The sequence below is a fragment of the Vipera ursinii genome, assembly GCF_947247035.1.
Source record: "Vipera ursinii genome assembly, chromosome: 2".
Lineage (NCBI taxonomy): Eukaryota > Metazoa > Chordata > Lepidosauria > Squamata > Viperidae > Vipera > Vipera ursinii.
The window spans coordinates 247,331,876-247,353,995 of record NC_139513.1 but is presented as its reverse complement, the minus strand read 5'-3'; the positions used below and the strand labels follow the sequence as shown (position 1 = coordinate 247,353,995).

Genomic DNA, 22,120 nt, shown 5'->3' with positions numbered 1-22,120 from the left:
TCTAACAGAATTTTTGTTTTTTAGAGGGAAACGACATATAACATTGCCACATTTAAGTTGGAAACTGCATTTAACATTGTTTCTTTAGTTAAAAATCTTTTTGAAGAAGCAAGTACATTTTCTCAATCAAAATAATAGTTTGGTCTAGAAAAAGCAATTCCATTGTGTTAAGTGATTTCTTGGTGTATGGTAAAATTAGGGTAAATATACGTAGAAGGACTCACTGGAGAAGAGCCTAATGCTGGGAAAGATTGAGGGCAATAGAAGAAGGGGACGACAGAGAACAAGGTGGCTGGATGGAGTCATTGAAGCAGTAGGCGTGAGCTTAGATGGACTCCAGAAGATGGTAGAGGACAGGAAGGCCTGGAGGAACATTGTCCATAGGGTCGCGATGGGTCGGACACGACTTCGCAACTAACAACAACAACAATACGTATGTAGCGCTGAAGATAAAATTTCCAAATAAAACTTCATTATGTTTCATTTTTAAGAGCACATAAGGATGTTTTATATATCATGGCCAAATACTTGTGCTGAAACGTGTAGGAATTTGATGATCATTCAAATACCTTTCCATTAAAATAAATTAATTATATTTACTTAAATATATGCTTTGTGACATAGGACGCCATACCTCATAAAAGCAGCCAAGACATCTGAATGTTTTGCTCTAGTAAGCTGATAGTTTAAGTTTCTCTAGGAGGATTTATCTACAGGAGATAAAAACAAGCACAGTTGAGCTGGAAAAGGAAAAATATAGGAGGAACTCTTGAGGAAAGGAAGAAGTGTTTGGATGATGGTCATATGGAGCTTGACAGTCTTGACTGTTGAATATTTATGGCCTGGTTGATAAGTAATCTTGACTGATGAGCCTGAGGGGAACTGGACATTATTGTACCAATATATAATATTGTTTGTTTGAGGGAGCTAAAGATACCCAAAGTGTTCTAGGACATCTTTGATTCCCAGAGTTAGTTGCAGGATTGAACATGATCCGAGATGAAGTGGGTGAAGGGATTTATACCCTTTGTAGATGGCTATCCAGAAGTTGAAGATAGAGGAAAGATAAGTTCTGCTAGCCAAAGCATAAAACTCAGCCAGAAAGGGTGAGAATCCAGCTGGTATCTTTGGCTCTTTACTTAAGTAAAGGCCAGTTAGAAGATGTTAGTCGAACATTATGGTTTGCACACCCATACAATATTAGAAAATTTATACTGCAATATTTGATAGGGAATGAAAGGAAGTTCAGCTGAATACCTTTTGAAATTCTAGCAGCTACAGACAGATATGATTTGATTTTTGCTTTGCCCACCATATGAAATGTTTATAGTGTTAAAACATAGACTATTTAATTCAAAGTCTCTTGGGCTATAAAATATCTCTGATTTTCGTTCATTCCCTTTTCACATCTGTATGTGTGTACATGTGCAAATAACATGCACAAACTGCTTCAGACTTCAAACTTCAACCCCCAGTAAGATACGTTCATGGATCTGCAATGGGATAGAAAGCCTTGTTCCACCTGTAATACAGATTGGGCATAGGTCATTACATTCAGATTCTGATAAAGGTTGTTTCTTCTATCAAGTTACTTTCATTTCAAAATATATAGTTTGTTGTTCCACATAGTGTATTTCAGATTCATACTGTTTGCTGTTATACTGTAGGTGGTGGTGTTTTCATTACATATATTCTCAATAAATGTAACATGATGATAATATTAAAACTTTTTTCCCAGTGGGCAGCAAAAAAAAATTCACAGCTAGTGATATGGAATGAAAGTGCTCTAGTGAAATCCACTTAGCTTAACTTTGAAGTATCAATGTGCCCTATTCCTTATGAAGATGGATTGCAAGAACTTTTGCTACGGTTGATATAAATGTCTTGAGTTTATCAGTAGAATAATCTCATTGTATTAAAGGATAGGCAATTAGGTGTTAATTCATGTCACAGTGATCAGCATAATCAAGGTCTAATAGCAGTTGGTATCATATGATGGAATAGAGCAAATAATATTTTACATGTTGCAACATAAATCTTCATAAAATATCTTTTAAAAGGCTGATGCATCGATTCAACATTATAGAAGGGACAATGATAAACATCTTCAAACACTCTTCTCTTTAGGCTGCCTTTTCAGCAAGCTATAAAGAATGAATGAGGGCTAAATATCCTATAAATCCTATTTTTCTGGGTTATTTATGCCATAAACAAAAGATAGTCTGATGTGAAATATGATAAAAGAAAACATGATTAAAGAGAATGAAATATTCCTACTATTCCACTGATTTCTTATATGCTACTCCCAGACTTTGTTCTATTTATTGTTTTGTTTTCTAATAAAGCCATTCAAGAGTCGGTCTGATTTTTAGTTATGTATAGTTTTCATTCTTTACAGATTTTCTGCTTTCTACTGAATTTGAGAATCTGCAGCTGGTCTCCCTATGGACAGTTAGAAAGCTGATATGCTGACCAACTTAACTAATGTTATTTATTTATTTAATTTAATTTTTATACCGCCCTTCTCCCGAAGGACTCAGGGCGGTGTACAGGGCAATACAATAAAATACAATATATAAAAATTAAAAAATATTAAATACAACGGCCCAATTCAATAAATTAATACAATAGCGTTAAAATACCCCTAAACCCATCAGACCAGGCCGGCTTGTTCAAATAAATATGTTTTTAGGTCACGTCGGAAGGAGCGAAGGTTGGGAGCCGTCCGAAGCTCCACCGGTAAACGCTTCCAAAGGTCTGGCGTGCCCACAGAGAACGCCCTCCCCCTGGGGGCCGCCGGTCGACACTCTTTGACCGACGGAACCCTAAGGAGGCCCTCTCTTTGGGAGCGCACTGGACGAAGGGAAGTTGATGCCGGCAGCAGGTGCTCCCGTAAGTAACCCGGACCCATGCCATTTAGGGCTTTATAGGTCGTAACCAACACCTTGAATCTTACCCGGAGGGCAACCGGAAGCCAATGCAGCTCACGGAGTAGAGGTGTTACATGGGAGTATCGGGAAGCCCCCACCACCACTTGCGCGGCTGCATTCTGTACCAGCTGGAGCCTCCGAGTAGTCCTCAAGGGCAGCCCCATGTAGAGAGCGTTGCAGTAGTCCAAACGGGAGGTCACGAGTGCATGAGTGACTGTGCGCAAGGCATCCCGGTCTAGATAGGGCTGCAACTGACGCACCAGGCGAACCTGGGCGAAGGCCCCCCTAGTCACAGCTCCTTTATGATCATCCAAGGAGAGCTGTGAATCTAGGAGGACACCCAAGTTGCGAGCCCTATCTACGGGGGGTAATATCTCACCCCCATAATTAACGATGGAATATTCTGAATATTCTGAATTTCCCGAGACGCCGGCACACACAGCCACTCAGTCTTGTCAGGGTTGAGCCGAAGCCTGGATCCAGCAGTTTTGGCTAGTTGGACTGAACACAACATATTAATAACTCAGTTCATCTTTTTTTTAATTTGTAGTAAGGGGAATTGGAGCTCAAAGGTTGGTTAGACCTGAGAGTGCAGGTTGAGTACCAGTGGTCCACCGTGTTGCTGTTGAGGGGTGTGTGAAATAGTTGTTTTGAATTTTTCAAGCTGAAGACAAAACATTTGTATCCTGGGAGCAAATTGGCTTCTTCAGGTAGAATTGTTTAACATGTTCTCTCTGTTCCAAGTAAATGGGTTATTGTTTTCTGGGTTGTATTTGGGTTGTCTTGATTCATTTTTTTTTCAAAAATGAATAAAAGCCATCATAGTAGCATGCACTGCTCATGTTCTTGCTGTTCTTGGCTTAGGCTGGGTGGGATGATGTAGGAGTGGCTTGGTAAATTGTTGCTCACCCATATTGTATGCATTTCCTAATTAAGATTGAAAAAGAGACCCTAGTGCAGGGGTGTCATACTGCTGGCCCCGAGGCCGGATGCATCATCCGGAAGCTGCACCTAGCCCATTGCCGGCAATGGCAAAACACTCCCGATACATTGCGAGATGTCACGTGACGTCACAAGTTTGACATGTCTGTCCTAGTGAGTCTGTGAAAACAAGTTGAAAGGAACTTCCCAGGAAATCAGTGCAACACAGCCCTGTGATTTCAACATCTTTAGGCATTATGAAATAAATCTTTTACACTAAAGACTCACATCATGGAATCTTTCGGTTAGTATGGTCTTCCAAAGCTGATTTATTCCACATTTTGAGATTGTTTTTAAAAACTTATCTTAAAAATAATATGAGCAATGGAGGTTTAATGGTATTATAAGTCTGTGGAAAATCTTATTTTAACACTTTGGTATTTGCTATCTTGATATACAAATGAATGGTTTTTAAATATTCAGTTAACACTAAGAATATCTACAAGTGTTTGTAAGTCAAGCATTTCTTCTGCAGAAAAACTATGCTAACTATTATGATTTCTGTGATTATTTTTGATTCTCACCCTCAATCTTGTTCTTTCTTTGGGCTTGGCACTGCTATAATCAAAGCACTTAACTTCAAATCATTATATTTAGTTCTTTCAGTCATTTGGTACTATATAGAAGTGTTCTCTTTCTTTGTTCTGTAGATTTTGAATTCTATTTTTAGTCTTCATAGTTAAAGATTGTTCTGTCTTAAAAATGATATTTAAAAGTGATCTCTGAAAGTTTCTACTGTATTGACCAGCCACTAATTATTAGGAACTAAACAAATAATGGTTTCCTTTAAAAATATTACATAATTGACTCTATCATTTGTATGTTTTTAATTTATTTTCTATTTGCTGAAAATGCTAGCACTTTGTTGAACAAATACAAAGATAACATCTGGTAAACTTACCTGCTTGCATCCAGAACGCACCACCAAATTCATTGTCTATAGCCAGGCTCTGTGTTGCAATCTAATTTGTTCTGACTTACTAAACAGAGTTGCTTAACTGTCTGGAATCAAATCAGGCATTCAAGAAACTGAACTACCCACTCAATAATCAGCACACAAATCCATAGAGCAAGGTCAATGAGATAGAGAGAATATGAATGACAATCATTTTAAAGTTCAAACATCAAAATATTATAAATTCAGGGAAATTTACAGATAGTATGTTTAATTGTGCATAATTGAACTATACTTCTAAAACTATTCAAAATCATAAACTAGTATAAGCTTGTCCCATTAGATCTAATAGAGAAGACATATTTCAAGTTTCTTCTATAAATAAAGTTATCTTGTTGGATCCAGGAGTCATGCCTTCTTTGTGGCAGTGCCTGCTTATGGAATAATATCACCCCGACAAATCTGGATGGTTTCAAACTTGTTAGCCTTTTATAAAGCTCTGAAGACATGGCTCTTTCCCCAGGTCATTAGGCAAGCTCTGCTGTTAATGTAACTTTACGAGTGAAATATATTATTTATCTCAAGGGTCATAGAATGTTGTTTGTAAATAGTTGGTTTTAATCTTTGTATGTCAGTCATTGTGAGATTGGCAGCCATATAAATTAATTAAATCATTTTTAAAAATACTGTATCATTTTCCTGTATGGCATAATTTCAGAAATTTGAAAGGTGTTATAGTTACTAGTCTCCAGATTATCCTTGTCACTCATTTCCAAACCTATTCCAGTTTCTACAATACTCTTTCTTTTTTTTTTATTGAAAAGTTTTAAAATACAGTTTTCCTTTAAAAAAACCCCCTTCCCCCGCCCTCCCCCCTACCTCCCGCCCTCCCCCTCCCCCCCTACCTCCCCCCCTCCCCCCCGACTTCCCAGAGCTAAATACAAGGTATATATATATAAAAAAGCAATCATAAACAACCATATACTAACAACTATAAATTCTAAAATCCATCACTCTCTAGCTTATATAAGATAAAACAAACCTTAGCAATATAAAATATATATAAAAAACTAAAATAGAAAAAGAAAAAAAAATGAAAGAAGACTTATTCAAATGCTACATAAAACTTCTTAACCCTATACGTATATATAAAAAACAATCATAAACAATCATATACTAACAACTATAAACTCTAAAATCCATCACTCTCTAGCTTATATAAAATAAACCAATCCTTGATAATATTAAATATGTATAAAAAACTAAGATAAAAGAAAACTAGCGTCATTCATGTTAATTTCAAAAAAAAACACAACCCTTCCTCCACTGTCTACGTTCTTCCACAATTCTCTATTTTCTAAACAAATTCTCATTTACACACCACAAGCACCTATCCCTATTACCTAATCAATCTCTAACCAAAATAGTCTATAATAGATAGTTCTTACACAAATTAACCCACATTAGCCCATAAAACTTTCTTCCATTTTCTCCGTAGTAAATTTAGTCCATTAGTTCCACTGCTTGACTGCAAGTACGTTGTGGAAGTTCCATAGATTTCTGCTGGTCTTATTTCTTAATCTTTTTTGAACGTTTTAAGGCAGCACGCGTCACCCTCTGTTCTCTAGGATCATCCAAAAGCGTTGTGGCTTGATCTCCTCCTGCACCATTCTCATCTATTTGTCCATCTTCATCCTCTTGATGTTCTCCTTCTCCAGATCCCTCTGCAACTTCCAAAAGTATTGATGGGGATGCTTTTAAAACATTGTTGTAAAAATCACGCGCTTGCTTCACAGTAACCAAACAATACCTTTTGCCTTCAGACATCAAGCTCAAGCCAACTGGAATCTCCCATCTGAACCTTATATCTCGTTGCTTGAGCTCTTGCACAAGAAATGTAAAGTCCTTTCTTCTCTTTAAAATCTTTGGAGGAATTTCTTTTAAAACCAGAACTTCTTGATCAGCAATCACAACTTTAGTATCATAGGCAGCTTGTATAACTTCATCTCTAATTTCCCTTTTTAGAAAATAAACCACCACATCTCTAGGCAGCTTTCTCTGTTTAGCAATCCACGAGTTCACACGAAACACTTTGTCCATGCCTTGTTTTATTTCAGATGCTGGCTGGTTCAATACCACCTCAAAAGCCTCTGAGACCAGCTGCTTTAGATCTTCCTTAATATTCTCTTTTAAACCTCTAATTCTAACAGCAAACTGCATCTGGTAAAATTGAGCCAGACTCAGTTCGCTATCCATTTTGTCTTTTAAATCTTCAATTTCCAATATTTTTGCTTCTAATATAGCATTCTTTTGAGTCAAATCTTCCACTTTTTCATCCAGATCATCCACACATACAGCTACTTTATGCACTGAAGACAAAATGTCTGCCTTCATCTCTCTAAACTTCTGTTCCATCCTCTCTTCCATTCTCTCCTCCAATTTCTGCAGTTTCTCCTCCATCTGTAAAAATTTAACACCCATTGATTCCAAAATTAACTGGGTATGTTTTTCAAGATCCTTCAATGTCAATACATCAGAAGAATGCAGCGCCTGCAATAATGAATGTTGTTGCACCGGAGAGTTTCCAGCACTCCGAAAAGTTCTAGGAGGAGGTTTAGCCGCCATCTTTTACTTACAATTGTGACGCACTTTCACTTTAAGTTTTAAAAAAAGTCCATCAAGCTCGAGAGTAGAATAAAATAATCCTCTTCATCTTTCCCTCTTGTACCGCTCTGCCTGCTCTTTTCCTTTCATAGTCCTTCCTTCAGGCAGGGATGGTCGCAGACGCCTGGCTCTGCTCCATAAAATCCGGAGCAGAGACGCAGGCCAGCTGGGAGCAGCCCAGGCTACGGGGGAGTTCAATCCTTCAGCCGCCCAAGCTCAAAGCTCAGGCGGCCCCGGAGAACTCGACCCCTACCTGGGGGCTCACCCCCTCCTCTTCTCCCGAGGAGGGGGCTTCAAATTCGCCCGAACAGCTGATCAGCGCTGTTTCGGGCGAAAATCACTCAGCTGAGCCGCGGGCAGCCCAGGAAGGCTGTCTCCGGCGCCGCGGAGCCACCGGAAGTCCAGTTTCTACAATACTCTTTCAAATGTGCTCATAACCAAAAACAGCAAAATATAACATGATAACATGGAAGATTTAGAAATAATTCTTCTGGTAGATTAAAAATTGCATTTGCTTTTCTTAATAGCTTTATGACACATCTGGCTTATAATCAGTTTGTAACCAATTTAATCATTTTTTTCACAAGTACCGTTTCCAAACAAGATATTCTCCATTATTTAAAACATATGTCTTAGATTTTTGTGTCCTTAAGTGAAATTTGAGAGTGTGAGAGCTGGTATTGGAATGAAACCAAGCAATTCCTTCTGCTTATACAAGTGCATTTGTCCTGTTGACTTATTTGAAAAGTATGGCTTCCTGTGTCAAGACTCTTTCTATCTTATTTGTTTATTTATCTAGTGAAACTTTTCTTTTGACTGAATAGGAGAATATATTTTTCTGATTATCTCTATCCATATTTCTCATTTTACCAAGAATCTCCACAATGGACGGTGGCAATGGGAGTTGCAGAGGGAAGGGAATATCATAGAAACTACATTATTTCTAGAATGACCTAATTGCTCAGAACATGAGGAAGGTGTAGCATTATTTAATAGAAAAAAGATCTTTCAAAATGTTCTGCCAAATAGGTTACACATTTTAAATAGAACTTGGTCTTAGGATGATTTGGGGAAGTTTTCAACAAGATTGATGCAAAAGCTTGGAGAAGAATGCCTCAGTTTATTATCATCAATGAACAAATAACAGATGATTAGAAAGTAGTGGCTGTAGGATCCCTTATGCCTAATTTCATCAGGTTTCATTTTGGTGATTTAGTTTGCTGTTTAAACTATTGTAAATCACCTTGAGTAATATGAATGTATTAGTAAAGTGTTAAATCTATGTATAAATAAATTCATCTAATCCCATGCATAACCTATATTTAGGGGCTTGACTATAACCATGTTTATGGCTATTGGAGTATAAAATATTTTATGTAAATGCAGTCTACAACTGTAACACTTATTTTCACATCCATTTGCTAAAGAAGCACATAACTACACACTTGAGACTATGTAAAAGCACTTTGGATTTTATTATTATTATTATTTAAGTGACTAATGATGGACTGAATTTTATTTACTACTCTCCAGTGTTTTCAGTCTGGTTCATAAATGGGATAGCACTTTTACTGAAGTCATAAATTAGAACCATATAATATAGGTGAGAAAACAATAAAAGGGTTTAATAGGGCAGTTTGTTTTCTTGAAAGCTTTAACTAAACAGTGTGTAATTAAGTCATCATATCTTGAGTCTTTCTATGTATAGAAGCCTGGTTCTTTGGAATACTTGGTAAAATTTTCAGGATTTGGTAATTAAGCTAATCCCTCACACTCATGCCAGTTTTATATGAAGAGAAGTTGTTAATGATTTCATATAATAAATAAGCACACCTCTGCAGTTTGCAGTATTTTGTGTTAAAAAGCAAATCTTTGTATAAAGAAAATAATGCCTATTCTGATTTTCTGATTCCTACTAATATATGCATATTTATTTGAATGTGCCATAGAAAAAGGTGGGGGTTTTTTAAAGCAGGGGAGGGACCCCTTTTTCCCTTTTGGGAATGCATTTCTAATTTAATTTTGAACCCTATGGGTGCTGCAGAGAACTTGAAGATATGGTATCTAAAATAAGAATTCTCCCTTTTGGCAGTTTAAGTAAAATAAGGCCCCTAAGCCTCATTGAAGACTATTTTGCTTCTTAGATGTAAAATAAGATAGAATGGAAATCTTAGCGGCTCTGCAGATGCTGGAAGCCATATATAAGCTACAGTTTACTTACCCCTGCTGTGATCTAGCTCGGGGCTAAGCTGTGTAAGATCTTGAATTCCAGGTATATAGTAATAAATAGATTCTTGAAAATAAAACCCCATTATATTTGATAATTCTCATATCAGTTTTTCCCCTCTGATCTTAATGAGCTTTCAGGGGATGCAGTAGGATAAAAATGCAAATAAATTCCCAAACTATCATTTAAATTGTTATTTTAGACATACAAATTTAGGCCTTTCCAGGAGAATGTGTTCTGTACAGAGCCACAATACAGTGTCATAAACCAATGTCTGAAATATTTTATTCAAATTCATCTGCACACACCTGTGTGTGTTTTGCATCTTGATCTTGTGAAGCTTGTGCGTTTTGCATCTTGCATCTTGTGAAGCTTCGTAGTTCTGTGGTTAGAACACGAGCTTTGCAGGAAAAAAAACACCTGCTCCAGATAGTTTGATTTTTCCAGATATGATATGAGAAATATTCTTCCTGTGCCCCAGTACATTTCCTCTTACAACTTAGAGCATGTCTTCCTGTAAGCCTTTAATTTCATGAGTACACAAGTTCCCATTCTGTTACTTTTTATGGATTACTTTAATGCAAATCCTCCAAATGTTCCATACCCTTCTTAAAAACATTGTTATCCCTGCATTATGTAACTAGCACACATCATTTCCAATAATCAGAATAATGAGACAGCAGAGCATTTTCTCTGTGTTTACATATCAGCTAAGAGATAGTAGACATGTCCTGTGCTTACTGTAGCTTACTGTAAATTCTTTTTAAGTGAAATGACCTAACTTTGGAATTGAATTCAATGATGAAAATGCAGAATAGATTTTTTTATATAAATAAATATGCATAGGGTTCTGCTTAATTCTTCTATGCAATGTGCAGAATTCATCTTGTTATAGAAATATATCTAAAATAGTTTTTAAAATGTTAGTATTAATTAAATTATAATCTTTATATTTTCATTTAATCTTTTTACTCAACCATCATATTGATTGAAAAGCAAAGCAGAGAATACATTGCCTCCTGTTCGGTCAAGCATCACTAATGAGAGATAAATAGAAATATTACCCTGTAATTTCTCATTGCTTATCTGTCTATTTCTCTAGGAGGTGATTTTCTTTCCTTTTTAAGAAAGAAAAAGGATGAGCTAAAAACCAAACAGTTGGTGAAATTCTCATTAGATGTTGCTGCTGGGATGGCGTATCTTGAATCCAAAAACTGTATACACAGGTAAGAACAAGTCAAATATTTTTTGTATAAAATGTGTAAGCATAAATGAGCTGTAACAAAATCTCAAGCTCATATCATACAGCCAGGTATTTTTATTTATTTATGTTTATTTTATTTTATTTGTTTTTAGGCAAAACAAGCTTAAATCAATCACATCCTGTTCTATCACATAATATGCAGTATATCAAATTGGTCATCTCTCAGAGGTCATAGATAGCTTCAGTTTTGCTAAGAACTAACTTAATGTTGAATGGTACTCCATTAAACTAAGAAACAAATACAGCTTCAGAAGATGGAATAGCTTCCAATTGTTCACATCTTCTCTGAAGACTCATTTCCTGCTAAACATTTTCTGTTAGTAATAGTAGTTCTTTCCTTCTGTCATAAAGGAAAGAACAAATGTGCTCAGACATACTCCAGCAGGAGCCCCACTCACATATTATCTAACCAGAGTGAAAGCCTGCAGCATCTGCATTTCAGCACATACTCAATATCTAATTAGCACTTCATACCCATATTTGAAAAGATTAGCATTGAATCAAAGCAATTCTATACATTCGTCCCTCCAGTTTCCTTTCCCTAGTAATTACAGATGGTACATTGACAGTATACAGCAATACACTGTCAGAATAATCTCTGATTCGCAAAAGCTCTTCATGCCAGGCTTTACCCCCACCCCCAATTCTGAATCAGCTAGTAGAAGGATATCATTAACTATTTGGTGCTTCCATTATCAAAATGGTTCTTCAGATAGTATTGGTAGAGCAAACACGTTCTTCATTCATTTTTCTGTCAGTTTAATGAAAGAGGATTTAAAACTGCTTTCATTTTTTTTTAAAAAAAAATTCTCAACAATGGCATGTGGTATTCTTGCACTACTTTATTATAAGTTATGCAAAGTATACACCCAGATGGCTCGGTCCATCACTGTACAATAATCACTTCAGAGGCTTGCAATCTACTTAATTTCCTATGCTTCCATTAAATTCCAAGGGAAGATACCGTGACAGAATAATAGTGATACCATCAGAATCCTGCTCTTGAGATACAATTGGAAAAGTTTTCCTGAATCTGGAGAAATAAACAGGAATAGCTCACCCACTTTTTCTGATGAAGAAATTTCAAAGAACGTTTGGACCCAGTTCTAAACAAACATGCTTTCCTACCCTTTGCACACTTAGTTGTTTTGCATGTATTGAGTGGGAGAAAAACAAGCTGTGAGCCTCTGGAGAAACAGCATCTAGGTGCACTTTTTCCCTGCTCCCTTTTTCTTTTGCCTGACAATACTGTCAACTAACTAACATTTACTATTTTAGTTTAAGACAAACCAGATTACTGAACTACAGATTAAATTTACTAGCTTTAAGCAAGTGAATTAAACTTACACACTTTTGAATAACATGAAAAACTCTTGAAGTTCTTTTTTTTTCACAAAGAAGTAAGAGCCAAAGTTCACTACAGCTCATTTTTATTTATTATATTAAAATTGTTTTAGTATTATATGTGAACCTGGCCTTTTTTCTACTCTGCAGTCATAGTAACATACAAAGCTGTGGGGTTTGTAAATATTTTGCTGCCATAATTTTCTTCTGTCTGTCTATCCATATCCTCATCTAGACAAAATGCTGCTGAATACATCACTGTTTCCTATCAACTTTGGTCTCTTCCTTCCCCTTGTACCTTCTGTTATAATTGCTAAAGATGCAAAAGTTTTGAGTCCAAATCTTAATTGTAGAATATTATTGAATTCAACTTCACTTATGAAATTTGTTATAGTACCCAGTCCACAAGACAAACCACCTTTATATTACTGTGCCTTTAACTTGGCTTTTTAAAAATAAATAGTGGCTAAACTGTTCTTGAAGTTAGTCTTATACTAAATTAAGGTGAGTTAGAAAGTTATTTCATTCATTCATTTATGACTGCAGAATAGAAAGAACAACCTCCAGGCTTATCTAGAATTGTTCATATAATTGTTTTGTGTTATATAAGACAAGAATGTTTGTTGTCCATAGAATGAAATGCTTTCTTACAGTCTTAAAATTCAAACTTACTCTTCTTATTTTAAAAAATGCCTCCCCATATTTACCTGAAATAAATTGCCATTTGTTTTAGGCAACCAAGGAAGCAATATATTTATAAATTTACAGTTAATATATCTTTTTAACTTTTGTTAAAAGTTCTATATTTTCAATTTTAGTATTCCTAGATCACAGAATGCTAAGGTTGCAACATAAAGGTTGAACCTTAGAGTTATCTAGTGTAACCCACTGCTTGGTGGAAAATCTCTGATAAGTTATCTGACACCTGTTTCAACTTCTCCAGCTAAGGAGAATCCATCTCTTCCCAATGCAGTGTTGCATTGCTGAACAGCTCTGCAATGCAACATTTTATCAAAAACAACAACTGAGGGCTGGTTCATATAATTAAATTGTGCAAATGAGTGGAACTAGTATTTAAAGAAATACTTCATAATCTGGAATTGTATTTGTAAGTGACCCAATAACCATTGTTATGAAAGTTGGATTTGGAAAGAAATGCAGCTTTGAACATATGAATGGTTGCTGGCTTGCCACCTGTGCAAACATTTTTCTCACTCACCATAGGTGTTTAAGCCATTGTGCATTAATTTATTTAAAGAAGACCAGTTTTGGACATATAGTTCAGGAAGAATGTTTACAAGTTGGAAGGGATTCCGGATGATGTAATTTCTTGTTATGAATGAAAATCCTGTGTGACATATGGTAGTCACATTGAGTATAATCTACATCAAGAATAGCATTTTGAAGAAATGTTCAGCTTTTCTTTTCAGTTAAAGATATTTTATTCTAAAAAGTTGGGACTCACCCATGAGCAAGAGACTTCTCAAAAAAAGAAAGAACAGAAAAGAACCAAATTCAGAAGAAAGCTTGAGTTCAAAAATAGGCTAGATCTTGCTAGAAGCTATGAAGAAAACATCCAGAAGAAGCTTTCCCACTGCATCCCTTTGGGAGAGGCAACAGCTTGGGATGCTGCCAATAGCTCCATTCTTAGTTTCCCTCCATTCTGTCTATGGATCATCAGACTCAGAGTACAGTATATGCAAACCTTATAACCCACAGTGCACCCATACAACAAAAATACATAAATTCAACATGCCGGGCTTGGGGGGGGGAGGGGACCTACACAGATCACAAACACATGAACATCTTCCCTGATAAGATCCTCAGATATTTGTGTAAACATAGGCAACATATTTGCATTTGTCATAATTGGATTCTCATATACACCCATACACAAGCACAGCTGACAGGGATTGAAAATAAGTCCAAAAACCACACAAATTGGGGCTGTCTATACAGTTCAAAACTAAATAATCATTTACTATATCATTTCAGATTCACTGATAATTTTGAATATCCAAGTATAAAATAATATTTTTAAAGGGCTTTTCAGCTGGCTATATATGTCACACTTTATTTTGGCAAGTTCACTGAATGTCAGGACCCACCCCAATCCACGTCTTAGGAAAACAAAAACTCTTGGAGTCAGTTCTAGTCCAAAAGGAATCTTTACTAGGACATGCTTGGTTGTGGGAATACAAGACAGGACTTAGTATTGTTTTACAAATTGAAATTTTATAAAGGGTACCCGGTTCAACCCCCCTTCCCTCAACCCCATTTGGTCAGCCCCCATCCTTCTACTTTGTGTCATCCCTTTCATGGGGAAAAAAAGGAACTTCGAATCTTTATGGTTATTGCCTTCTTCCTCTCCAGAATTAAAAGAAGACACAAGCCAGAAGCCTTCTTCTCTAACCCTCCCTTTTGTTCCCCCCAGATCAAAAGGTTCCCTTGGCCTTTGAAATAACCTAAGGCAGGCTGAATCCACATATGCTCCTCCTTCGGGAGATGGCAGAATCCATGGGGGGGTAATTTTTTAAACATACATTTATGAATGTGATATAAATGGATTGTTCTGAACCAGCCCTCTTCTGGCCTTGTAGTAAGGCAAACCCCTATTCAGAAAGAAGAGACTGGAGAGCGTCCAAGGCTAAAAGGCATCTGCCAAGATTTATTACGCAGTTAACAAAAACACTAGAGCTTGACTCCTCAAGCGGAAGAGTTGCTTTCAGCAACCAGCCCCTCCCCAAACACTCCTTTTATAGAGAGCTCAGGGCGTGGTCTCCCTGTGCCTCCTCCCGAGGAGTCCCACAGCCTTTCTTTGTTTGTTCCTGCTCGACTGCCTCCTGCGTCGGGCGTCCTTGAACAGGGCCAGCTGTGGGTCATCTTCCTCCGCACTCTCGGGCTCACGCAGCTGAGAAGAGGTCCCCGGCTGAGGGCTCTGCAAAGCCTCCAAACCATCATCAGCCGGTTCGTTTCCCTCCTCCCCCTCATCTGAGTCATCCGATACATCAGAGCCGGCTGTCGGACCCACAGGCTGGCCCTGAGTCACAACACGGATTCCCACACTGAATTCATTAGTAATTTGTTTTCCCAGTCCTCGTAGACCCTTTTCAAATCAACATCCTTAAAATATACCCTATCCTAAATCAAAAAGTCAAATGCTTCTGTTTTGTCTCTTTCCTCTATGGAAGTAGAGGCCTCAATCATTTGTTTGTAGCACTATATAACTTTGAGAGCATGATTCTAGAGCCACTTTGGTCATCTGATGCTTTACAAAGGATGTTAAAATTATTGTAAGAAAAGCAGAATTTTTCGGAAAAAAGGAAAACACAAAATAGCTTAAGCCTAATCATTTATATTATTGTAATATGTTTTAAAATATAATTCTTTTTATAGGTATATTAGGTATTGTATTTACGGCAAGATTCCTAATTGTTAACTGATGCCGTATTTCAAAATAACTGGTACTAATGCAGTATTATTACATAGAGAAAATAATTCTGTTACATTTTTTTGCCTTTCAGAGGATACTTTCTTAGAATAGCAACAGACAGTTCAAATAAAGGTTAACAGTTGCTTTATTATTTCCTTTTATTCCTATTAAAATACTTTATAAAAAAAGAAAGTGGATCCAAATAATAAGAGATTTTTCTCCATACATTCACTATCTAAAGGTCAGAGAACGGGAAATGGTTTGATTCTCTAGATGTGATAAAAGATTGTTACTTTGCATTGTTATAAATGTCACAATTTCTGAAAGAGAATCTTTCATAAGGCATTATCTCTAGATTCTTCAATTTTATAAATGTTTTTTTTTGAAATAGCCTAATTTAACACTAAACTTCTAAATTGCTTTTCATAGAAGATACATATAATCCAGCTACAGTTAACAATATTTGTGTTATATTGAGGCACCACTGATTTTTATATTTATTTTGCTATTATATTCCAACTTGTACAAAACGGTTATTAATCAGTTTTTCTTAACATGTCACCAATACAATCTTGGCTTTTCCATTTTAAAAGTGGACATCTAGTTCTGAGTTACTTACCATAATTTTATCAGATTTTTAACATGAAATACTTGAAATACTTAAACCTTGAGTGCTACAAATTTCCACTGGTGTTTTAGATCTTACTATAGATAGAATTCTCTTTTTCCAATAAATTGTTCGAACATATAAAACATAAGAAGCGTGACTAAAAATAATGAGAATTAAAGAATAGAGAAATGTGTATCAGTTAAAATTGGAATCTTTAAAACTGCATTTTTATTGCCACTGTTCCCGTGTGCAGTGTAAATCTAGTACTTTGGAAAAAATTAGGTGAGAAAGAAGGCAGAAAATGTTTAACATGTGTTGTCCTTGTCACCCATCTGTCTGCTTACATATATATACATACACACACAGTTGCAAGAAAAAGTCCCTTTGGGATTACGTGGAGTTTTGCATTAATTGGCCATAAAATGCACTCTAAACGTCATGTAAGTCACAACAATAGAAAGACACAGTCTGCTTAAAATAATACTACACAAACATTAGCTGTTGTCATGTTTTAATTGAACATAAGATGGAAACATTCACAGTGCAAGGTGGAAAAAGTATGTGAACCTTTGGACTTAATAACTGGTTGACCCTCCTTTGGCAGCAATAACCTCAACCAAACGTTTCCTGTAGTTGCAGAACAGACCTGCACAACGATCTGGAGTAATTTTGGACCACTCCACTGCACAAAACTGTTTCAGTGTAGCAATATTCTTGGGATGTCTGGTGTGAATCGCTCTCTTAAGGTCATGCCACAGCATTTCAATCGGGTTGAGGTCAGGACTCTGACTGGGCCACTCCAGAAGGCGTATTCTGTTCTGTTGAAGCCATTGTTTTGTTGAATTACTTGTATGCTTTGGGTCATTGTCCTGTTGCATCACCCATCCTCTGCGGAGCTTCAGTTGGCGGACAGATGGTTGAACGTTTTCCTGCAAAATGTCCTGATAAACTCTGGAATTCATTTTCCCATTAATGACAACAATCCGTCCAGGCCCTGAGGCAGCAAAGCAGCCCCAAACCATGATGCTCCTCCACCATGTTTTACAGTGGGGATGAGGTTTTGATGTTGGTGTGCTGTGCCTTTTTTTCTCCACACATAGTGTTGTGTGTTTTTCCCAAACAACTCAATTTTGGTTTCATCTGTCCACAGTATATTTTCCCAGTAGTGCTGTGGAACATCCAGGTGCTCTTTTGCAAACTTCAAACGTGCTGCAATTTTTTTTTTGGACAGCAATGGCTTCCTCCTTGGTGTCCTCCCATGTACTCCATTCTTGTTTAATGTTTTCCTTATTGTAGATGTGTCAACAAAAATGTTAGCATGTGCCAGAGATTTCTGTAGGTCTTTAGCTGACACTCTAGGATTCTACTTTACCTCATTAAGCATTATGTGCTGTGCTCTTGCAGTCATTTTTACAGGACGACCATGCCTAGGGAGAGTAGCAACGGTGCTAAACTTTCTCCATTTGTAGACAGTCTGTCTTACCGTGGACACATGAACATCAAGGCTTTTGGAGATACTGTTGTAACCCTTTCCAGCTTCATGCAAGTCAACAGTTCTTGATCTTAGGTCTTCTGAGAGCTCTTTTCTGGGAGGCATGGTTCACATCAGACAGTGCTTCTTGAGACCAGTAAACCCAAAACAGGTGTGTGTTTTTAAAGGGCAGGACAGCTGTCAGCAAAACATCCAATATCATCACACTGATTGGAGTCAAGGTTGGCTGACTCCTGGCTCCAATTAGCTCTTGGAGAAGTCATTAAGCTAGGGTTTCACATACTTTTTCCACCCTGCACTGTTTACATGTTATATTGAATTAAAACATGACAACAGCTAATGTTTCTGTAGTATTATTTTAAGCAGACTGTGATATATATATATATATATATATATATATATATATATATATATATATATATATATATATATATATATATATATATATATATATATATATATATATATATATATATATTTAGTTACATTTATATACCGCCGTATTCCCTGAGGACTCAGGGCGGTTTACAGGGAATTAAAAAATCCACCATACAAAAGTTAAAAAACCAAATTAAAAAATATTAAATTGACCCTGTATACTTAAAACCCCAGTTAAAAATTTCTCCTCAGCCTGGGCCTGAGAGCTCAAAGAGCCAGGTCTTCAGGCCCCGGCGGAATGATCGGAGGTCGGGGGCAGTCCTCAGCTCCACCGGCAGCTGGTTCCAGAGGGCAGGCGCTCCCACTGAGAAGGCCCTATCCCTGGGTGTCACCCGCCGGCAATCTCTCACCGGCGGCACCCTGAGCAGACCCTCCCTGTGGGAGCGCACTGGGCGAAGGGCGTTTGATGCCGGCAGCAGGTGTTCCCTCAAATAGCCCGGACCCAGGCCATGTAGGGCTTTATAGGTAATAACCAGCACCTTGAATTTCACCCGGAGGGCAACCGGAAGCCAATGCAGCTCGCGGAATAGAGATGTTACATGGGAGTATCGGGAGACCCCCATTACAACTCACGCGGCCGCATTCTGCACCAGTTGAAGCCTCCAAGTGGTCTTCAAGGGCAGCCCCATGTAGAGAGCGTTACAGTAGTCCAAATGGGAGGTAACAAGCGCATGAGTAACTGTGCGTAGGGCGTCTCGGTCCAGATAGGGACGCAACTGGCGCACCAGGTGAACCTGTGCAAAAGCCCCCCTGGTCACGGCTCCTATGTGGTCTTCAAAATTGAGCCGTGAGTCCAGGAGGACGCCCAGGTTGCGAGCCCTATCAACGGGGGGTAACACCTCACCCCCCCATCGTTAGAGGTGGAATAACTTGGTTAACCCGAGATGCCGATATGCACAGCCACTCAGTCTTGGCGGGATTGAGACGAAGCCTGTTTCTCCCCATCCAGACCTGACTTAGTCTACAAGAAATCCAACGGCTCCCTAGGACACACTATCTACCATAAAAAAACACACACAAAACGCTATCTGAATGCACTCTCACACCACCACCCAGCACAGATCAACTCCGTAGCCAAGACACTCATCTCCAGAACAAAACACCTAGCTGACGAACAACACCAAAAAACCGAACTACACACTCTCACTAATGTACTAACAGCCAATGGATTCCAAAGAAACACGATTACCAACTTAATCCGAAGAGAGACACCCACAAAAACCCAAGACAGAGAACAAGAAAATGGCAAAGCCCTCCTCCCATACTTAAAAGGGACCACAGACAGAATCAGCAAGGTCCTCCAAAAACACAACATCAAAACAGCATTCTACACAGACAGAAAAATATCCACCATCCTAAGAAACCCCAAGGACATAATTGGGTTAGAAAACCAAGGAGTATACGAAATCCCATGCTCCACCTGTCCCACCACATACATCGGACAGACCAACAGAAGAATAAGTGCACGCATTGAAGAGCACAAAAACTCACTCAGAAAAGGAGAACAAACTTCATCCCTGGTCCAACACTTTGAAGCCACGGGACATGAAATTGATTTTAAAAAAACCAAAACTATCACCAAAATTGAACATTTTAACAACATAATAATCAGAGAAGCCATTGAGATAGAAAAACGCCCCCACAGCATAAACAAACGAGATGATACCTCTCGCCTACCAACCATTTGGAAACCCGCCTTGATTGACAGACGAGTCCCAACCACCAAGAATGATAGACCCAAACTCATGATAACACATGACATCACCACCACACAACCATTCAAAAAGCAAATCCGAACCCACAATGATAATGAGGCACAACCACAAAACAGAAACCTAACCACAGCTGCAACATCAGCCACTTTAAACCCCTCCAAACCACACAATAAGCAAACTGACACCCACTATAAAAACATGGCACCACCACAAACACGAAGCCGAACAAAAGCAGCACAACTCACCAGCTCAGGTCTAAGGCTGGCAGCTGAGACCAGCCCATCCACTCAAAACACCCCCCACCCAATCAGAACACACCCACCATTCAAAACACACTCCCACCCAATCAGAACACACTTACTCCCCCACCCAATCAGAGCAACCTCCACCCACAGAACACACCCCCTCTGGCAGTTTAAAAAAGAGGAACAAACAGCCACATGCTTCTCCCAGAAGAAGGAAGCAGAAGCCTCCAGCCTGATGATGACGGATGGGATTCCGTCGAAACGTCGCCCCTACACCTTTAGTTCTACGCGGGAAAAAACCCGAATAACCAAAGATCCATATATATATATATGTATGTATGTATGTATGTATGTATGTATGTATGTATGTATGTAGAGAACCAACATTTACCCATTGTGCTCTTTTTGCAAGATCCTAGCTTTACACAATTATTATGCTTTTAAACACGCTGTGCACTCTTTCAGTGTCATTCATCAATTGAACGGCATAGTAATGAACTCATACAAGACTATGAATATTCAGGTGCTGACTCCTGCTAGAACAATCCTACTAGTAACTGTCGTCCTAAATAATCAAACTGATAGTGGACTCCTCCCATCACTACTGTTATATCTCCAGAGTCATTATCAGATAGTAGTTTTTTCATGAGAACAAGCTTGGCAAATTGCAGTTAGGTATTTGCTGCTTCCCATGCTATCTGTGTCAGTCAGCACAGGTGAATTTTAGTGCACCTAGTCCTCCTGCTATTTCTTTTTCAGGCTTCTGCATGTATAAAGCATAATCAGTACATCAATTACTGAAATGCAGCAGAGAAGATAAAAGCAGTTTCTTCCACTCAAGCAAAAATGATAATTTGGTTGGCAACTCCAAAAGAAAACAGGCACTCCATCTATAAATTATTTGGCAAGTCTGTCTATTCCACATGCCATCTTTACTGTTAAAAGCTTCTTATTATCACATTGTTACAGAATAAACTCAGATGTGATTGTTTTAGGCACTTATAATGGTTTTAATTAAGAAATAAAACTGTTGAACTGTGTGATGCTTCTGACAAAGAATTAAAACTTTTGATAGAGCCTGCAAAGCCCCCCTCCCCCCTCCCATCCAGCAATTTATTCCAAGGAATTAGGGAATCCTCCAGAGCAGATCTGCAGGTATTTAAGAGTTGCTGAGAAAGTGAAAAAAGGAATGCCTCCGAACTAGTATTTGTTTCTATAATATGAATCTAGGAAAAGTGTTACATTATAATATTCTAATGATTTTTTGTTCACAAGTGGTAAGAAATACCTGGCTTCTGTTAACAAATTATCTGAAGTAAAGTCTCAGAACAGTAGCCATACTCACTAGGGCCACGTCCAGACATCTGATTTGCCTTGGTCACCCTCCTTACCAGACTCTACAGGAAATTGTGCTACCTAAAATTTTGCTATCCCTACAGGGATGCTCATTGCAAACATCCAGAATAGATCTATACTGAGCTACTGTCCACAGAGCTTTAATAGGCAACATTCTAAGCAACATGATTGGCAGTTCCTTTATCTGAAATTTCAGTGCCGCCAATCATCATCGAACATGTGAAAAGCTTCCTCCAATTGATGACAACTGCATGTTTTCCTCTTCTCTTTCTCATTAAGTTTTTGAACTGTTAATCCTTTAGATAATTGACTTTTTGACCTAATGATCACTAGACTCCTTCCCCTCCTCTTCCTCCTCCACCTTCTTTCATGATATGAGATGGAGGGCAAATAAATTTCATAAATAAATCTATATCCCATTTTTATTATTTTTACAAACAATTCAAACTGGCAAACATCCACTGTTTGGTTTTGGTTTTGTGTGGTTAAGTGGATCAGTGCTAGAGTCTAAGAAAAAAGGTTAGTT

General features: G+C 37.8%; 1 protein-coding gene across 1 annotated transcript in view; it reads left to right on the top strand.

Moving 5' to 3' along the window:
- The window catches only part of FER (FER tyrosine kinase), a 146,152-nt gene that overhangs the window by 99,780 nt on the left and 24,252 nt on the right, over window positions 1-22,120 (top strand). The window contains exon 17 of the mRNA XM_083351497.1: window positions 10,800-10,923. Coding sequence (XP_083207623.1) covers window positions 10,800-10,923 — 124 coding nt within the window. The remainder of the gene's footprint in view (window positions 1-10,799; window positions 10,924-22,120) is intronic.